A 6,835-nucleotide genomic window follows, 5' to 3' on the forward strand; every position below is an offset into this window, starting at 1 on the left:
GACCCTGCATTAATCCCACTCCCCCCCCCGACCCTGCATTGACCCCATTCCCCCCAGACCATACATTAATCCGACTCCCCCCCGACCCTGCATTTATCCCACTCCCCCCCGACCCTGCATTGATCCTACTCCCCCCACCCCAACCCTGCATGGATTCCACTCCCCCCCCCGACCCTGCATTGCTCCCATTCCCCCCACCCCAACCCTGCATTGATCCCACTCCCACTGACCCTGCATTGATGAAAAATGAAATGAAAATCGCTTATTGTCACAAGTAGGCTTCAATGAAGTTACTGTGAAAAGCCCCTAGTCGACACATTCAGGCACCTGTTCGGGAAGGCTGGTACGGGAATCGAACTGTGCTGCTGGCCTGCCTTGGTCTGCTTTCAAAGCCAGCGATTTAGCCCAGTATGCTAAACCAACCCTGCATTGATCCCACTCCCCCCCAACTCTGCATGGATCCCACTCCCCCTCCCCCACCCTGCATTGATCCCATTCCCCCCACCCAAACTCTGCATTGATCCCCTCCCTCCCGACCCTGCATTGATCCCACTCCCCCCCCACCCCGACCCTGCATTGATCCCACTCCCCCCGACCCTGCATTGATCTCACTCCCCGCCGACCCTGCATTGATCCCACCCCCCCCCCCGACCCTGCAATGATCCCACTCCCTCCCCAGACCCTGCATTGATCCCATTCCCCCCACCCCAACCCTGCATTGATCCCACTCCCCCGACCCTGCATTGATCCTACTCCCCCAGACCCTGCATTGATCCCACTCCCCCCCCGATCCTGCATTGATCCCACTCCCCCCGACCCTGCATTGATCTCATTCCCCCCACCCCAACCCTGCATTGATCCCAGTCCCCCCCCGACCCTGCATTGATCCCATTCCCCCCACCCCAACCCTGCATTGATCCCACTCCCCCCCGACCGTGCATTGATCCCATTACCCCCACCCCAACCCTGCATGGATCCCACTCCCCCCCGACCCTGCATTGCTCCCATTCCCCCCACCACAACCCTGCATTGATCCCATTCCCCCCACCACAACCCTGCATTGATCCCACTCCCCCCCCGACCCTGCATTGATCCCACTCCCACTGACCCTGCATTAATCCCACTCCCCCCCCGACCCTGCATTGATCCCACTCCCCCCCGACCCTGCATTGATCCCACTCCCCCCCGACCCTGCATTGATCCCACTCCTCCCCACCCCAACCCTGCATTGACCCCACTCCCCCCCCCCCCCCAACCCTGCATTGCTCCCAATCCCACTGACCCTGCATTAATCCCACTCCCCCCCCCCGACCCTGCATTGCTCCCACTCCCACTGACCCTGCATTAATCCCACTTCCCCCCCCCGACCCTGCATTGATCCCATTCTCCCCCAGACCATACATTAATCCCACTACCCCCCGACCCTGCATTGATCCCACTCCCCCCCGACCCTGCATTGATCCCACTCCCCCCGACCCTTCATTGATCCTTCTCCCCCAGACCCTGCATTGATCCCACTCCCCCCCGATCCTGCATTGATCCCACTTCCCCCGACCCTGCATTGATCCCATTCCCCCCACCCCAACACTACATTGATCCCACTCCCCCCCCGACCCTGCATTGATCCCATTCCCCCCACCCCAACCCTGCATTGATCCCACTCCCCCCCGACCCTGCGTTGATCCCATTCCCCCCACCCCAACCCTGCATGGATCCCATTCCCCCCATCCCAACCCTGCATGGATCCCACTCCCCCCCCGACCCTGCATTGCTCCCATTCCCCCCACCCCAACCCTGCATTGATCCCACTCCCACTGACCCTGCATTGATGAAAAATGAAATGAAAATCGCTTGTCACAAGTAGGCTTCAATGAAGTTACTGTGAAAAGCCCCTAGTCACCACATTCAGGCACCTGTTCGGGAAGACTGGTACGGGAATCGAACCGTGCTGCTGGCCTGCCTTGGTCTGCTTTCAAAGCCTGCGATTTAGCCCACTATGCTAAACCAACCCTGCATTGATCCCACTCCCCCCCAACCCTGCATGGATCCCACTCCCCCTCCCCCACCCTGCATTGATCCCATTCCCCCCACCCAAACTCTGCATTGATCCCCTCCCTCCCGACCTTGCATTGATCCCACTTCCCCCCCACCCCGACACTGCATTGATCCCACTCCCCCGACCCTGCATTGATCTCACTCCCCGCCGACCCTGCATTGATCCCACACCCCCCCCCCGACCCTGCAATGATCCCACTCCCTCCCCAGACCCTGCATTGATCCCATTCCCCCCACCCCAACCCTGCATTGATCCCACTCCCCCCCGACCCTGCATTGATCCCACTCCCCCCCGACCCTGCATTGATCCTACTCCCCCAGACCCTGCATTGATCCCACTCCCCCCCCAATCCTGCATTGATCCCATTCCCCCCACCCCAACCCTGCATTGATCCCAGTCCCCCCCCCCGACCCTGCATTGATCCCATTCCCCCCACCCCAACCCTGCATTGATCCCACTCCCCCCCGACCGTGCATTGATCCCATTACCCCCACCCCAACCCTGCATGGATCCCACTCCCCCCCGACCCTGCATTGCTCCCATTCCCCCCACCACAACCCTGCATTGATCCCATTCCCCCCACCACAACCCTGCATTGATCCCACTCCCACTGACCCTGCATTGATGAAAAATGAAATGAAAATCGCTTATTGTCACAAGTAGGCTTCAATGAAGTTACTGTGAAAAGCCCCTAGTCGCCACATTCAGGCACCTGTTCAGGAAGTCTGGTATGGGAATTGAACCGGGCTGCTGGCCTGCCTTGGTCTGCTTTCAAAGCCAGCGATTTAGCCCAGTGTGCTAAACCAACCCTGCATTGATCCCACTCCCCCCCGACCCTGCATGGATCCCACTCCCCCCCGACCCTGCATTGATCCCATTCCCCCCACCCAAACTCTGCTTTGATCCCCTCCCCCCGACCCTGCATTGATCCCACTCCCCCACGACCCTGCATTGATCCCACTCCCCCCCCGGCCCTGCATTGATCCCACTCCCCCCCACCCCAACCCTGCATTGACCCCACTCCCCCCCCGGACCCTGCATTGATCCCACTCCCTCCCGACCCTGCATTGATCCCACTCCCCCCACCCCGACCCTGCATTGATCCCACTCCCCCCGACCCTGCATTGATCCCACTCCCCCCGACCCTGCATTGATCCCACTCCCCCCCGACCCTGCATTGATCCCACTCCCCCCCGACCCTGCATTGATCCCACTCCTCCCCACCCCAACCCTGCATTGACCCCACTCCCCCCCCCCCCCAACCCTGCATTGCTCCCAATCCCACTGACCCTGCATTAATCCCACTCCCCCCCCCCGACCCTGCATTGCTCCCACTCCCACTGACCCTGCATTAATCCCACTTCCCCCCCCGACCCTGCATTGATCCCATTCTCCCCCAGACCATACATTAATCCCACTACCCCCCGACCCTGCATTGATCCCACTCCCCCCCGACCCTGCATTGATCCCACTCCCCCCGACCCTTCATTGATCCTTCTCCCCCAGACCCTGCATTGATCCCACTCCCCCCCGATCCTGCATTGATCCCACTTCCCCCGACCCTGCATTGATCCCATTCCCCCCACCCCAACACTACATTGATCCCACTCCCCCCCCGACCCTGCATTGATCCCATTCCCCCCACCCCAACCCTGCATTGATCCCACTCCCCCCCGACCCTGCGTTGATCCCATTCCCCCCACCCCAACCCTGCATGGATCCCATTCCCCCCATCCCAACCCTGCATGGATCCCACTCCCCCCCCGACCCTGCATTGCTCCCATTCCCCCCACCCCAACCCTGCATTGATCCCACTCCCACTGACCCTGCATTGATGAAAAATGAAATGAAAATCGCTTGTCACAAGTAGGCTTCAATGAAGTTACTGTGAAAAGCCCCTAGTCACCACATTCAGGCACCTGTTCGGGAAGACTGGTACGGGAATCGAACCGTGCTGCTGGCCTGCCTTGGTCTGCTTTCAAAGCCTGCGATTTAGCCCACTATGCTAAACCAACCCTGCATTGATCCCACTCCCCCCCAACCCTGCATGGATCCCACTCCCCCTCCCCCACCCTGCATTGATCCCATTCCCCCCACCCAAACTCTGCATTGATCCCCTCCCTCCCGACCTTGCATTGATCCCACTTCCCCCCCACCCCGACACTGCATTGATCCCACTCCCCCGACCCTGCATTGATCTCACTCCCCGCCGACCCTGCATTGATCCCACACCCCCCCCCGACCCTGCAATGATCCCACTCCCTCCCCAGACCCTGCATTGATCCCATTCCCCCCACCCCAACCCTGCATTGATCCCACTCCCCCCCGACCCTGCATTGATCCCACTCCCCCCCGACCCTGCATTGATCCTACTCCCCCAGACCCTGCATTGATCCCACTCCCCCCCCAATCCTGCATTGATCCCATTCCCCCCACCCCAACCCTGCATTGATCCCAGTCCCCCCCCCCGACCCTGCATTGATCCCATTCCCCCCACCCCAACCCTGCATTGATCCCACTCCCCCCCGACCGTGCATTGATCCCATTACCCCCACCCCAACCCTGCATGGATCCCACTCCCCCCCGACCCTGCATTGCTCCCATTCCCCCCACCACAACCCTGCATTGATCCCATTCCCCCCACCACAACCCTGCATTGATCCCACTCCCACTGACCCTGCATTGATGAAAAATGAAATGAAAATCGCTTATTGTCACAAGTAGGCTTCAATGAAGTTACTGTGAAAAGCCCCTAGTCGCCACATTCAGGCACCTGTTCAGGAAGTCTGGTATGGGAATTGAACCGGGCTGCTGGCCTGCCTTGGTCTGCTTTCAAAGCCAGCGATTTAGCCCAGTGTGCTAAACCAACCCTGCATTGATCCCACTCCCCCCCGACCCTGCATGGATCCCACTCCCCCCCGACCCTGCATTGATCCCATTCCCCCCACCCAAACTCTGCTTTGATCCCCTCCCCCCGACCCTGCATTGATCCCACTCCCCCACGACCCTGCATTGATCCCACTCCCCCCCCGGCCCTGCATTGATCCCACTCCCCCCCACCCCAACCCTGCATTGACCCCACTCCCCCCCCGGACCCTGCATTGATCCCACTCCCTCCCGACCCTGCATTGATCCCACTCCCCCCACCCCGACCCTGCATTGATCCCACTCCCCCCGACCCTGCATTGATCCCACTCCCCCCGACCCTGCATTGATCCCACTCCCCCCCGACCCTGCATTGATTCCACTCCCCCCCCGACCCTGCATTGATCCCATTCCCCCCATCCCAAACCTGCATTGATCCCCTCCCCCCCGACCCTGCATTGATCCCCTCCCCCCGACCCTGCATTGATCCCATTCCCCCCCACTCCAACCCTGCATTGACCACATTCCCCCCCGACCCTGCATTGATCCCACTCCCCCCCGACCCTGCATTGATCCAACTCCCCCCCGACCCTGCATTGATCCCACTCCCCCCGACCCTGCATTGATCCCACTCCCCCACGACCCTGCATTGATCCCACTCCCCCCACCCCGACCCTACATTGATCCCATTCCCCCCACCCCAACCGTGCATTGATCCCCTCCCCCCCGACCCTGCATTGTTCCCACTCCCCCCCACCCCAATCCTGCATTGACCCCACTCCCCCCCGACCCTGCATTGATCCCACTCCCCCCCGACCCTGCATTGATCCCACTCCCCCCCGACCCTGCATTGATCCCACTCCCCCCCCCCGAGACTGCATTGATCCCAACCCTGCATTGATCCCACTCCCCCCCGACCCTGCATTGATCCCACTCCCCCCCCCAGACCCTGCATTGATCCCACTCCCCCCACCCCGACCCTGCACTGATCCCATTCCCCCCACCCCAACCCTGCATTGATCCCACTCCCCCCCGACCCTGCATTGACCCCATTCCCCCCACCCCAACCCTGCATGGATCCCACTCCCCCCCGACCCTGCATTGATCCCATTCCCCCCCACCCCAACCCTGCATTGATCCCACTCCCACTGACCCTGCATTGATGAAAAATGAAATGAAAATCGCTTATTGTCACAAGTAGGCTTCAATGAAGTTACTGTGAAAAGCCCCTAGTCGCCACATTCAGGTGCCTGTTCGGGGAGGCTGGTACGGGAATCGAACTGTGCTGCTGGCCTGCCTTGGTCTGCTTTCAAAGCCAGCGATTTAGCCCAGTGTGCTAAACCAACCCTGCATTGATCCAACTCCCCCCCCCCGACCCTGCATGGATCCCACCTCCCCCCCCCCGACCCTGCACTGATCCCATTCCCCCCACCCCAACCCTGCATTGATCCCACTCCCCCCACCCCAACCCTGCATTGACCCCACTCCCCATCCCCCCCGACCCTGCACTGATCCCATTCCCCCCACCCTGGCCCTGCATTGATCCCCTCCCCCCCGACCCTGCATTGATCCCACTCCCCCTCACCCCGACCCTGCATTGATCCCACTCCCCCCCCACCGTCCATCGATCCTATTCCTCCCCCTCGACCTTCCATCGATCCCCCTCCCCTCCCCTCCCCTCCCCCATCCAGCATTGATCCCCCTCCCATCCCCCCGCCCGCAACAATCTCTGTTACCGGATGCGGAGGTTTTTCACGGGGTCCCGCGTTCGGTAAATCGTTTCCACCCTCCTGCTGCTGCACTCCGCCATTTCCCCGGTTACCGGGGGCCGGGCGGGGCCGCCGTTCCCTTGGCGACGGGGCCTGCAGCGCCTGACGCTGTGAGCAGTCTCTCTCTCTCAGCCCGGGAGGAGGG

General features: G+C 61.2%; 1 protein-coding gene across 3 annotated transcripts in view; it reads right to left on the minus strand.

Moving 5' to 3' along the window:
• Window positions 1-6,835, minus strand: part of mks1 (MKS transition zone complex subunit 1) — a 109,724-nt gene extending 102,889 nt beyond the window's left edge. For 2 of the 3 annotated variants that reach the window (XM_072469334.1, XM_072469335.1), the window contains exon 1: window positions 6,658-6,835. In XM_072469334.1, coding sequence (XP_072325435.1) covers window positions 6,658-6,731 — 74 coding nt within the window. In that variant the 5' untranslated portion in view covers window positions 6,732-6,835. The remainder of the gene's footprint in view (window positions 1-6,657) is intronic. The other variant, XM_072469333.1, reaches the window with a different exon arrangement.

The sequence above is a fragment of the Scyliorhinus torazame genome, chromosome 12, assembly GCF_047496885.1.
Source record: "Scyliorhinus torazame isolate Kashiwa2021f chromosome 12, sScyTor2.1, whole genome shotgun sequence".
NCBI lineage: Eukaryota > Metazoa > Chordata > Chondrichthyes > Carcharhiniformes > Scyliorhinidae > Scyliorhinus > Scyliorhinus torazame.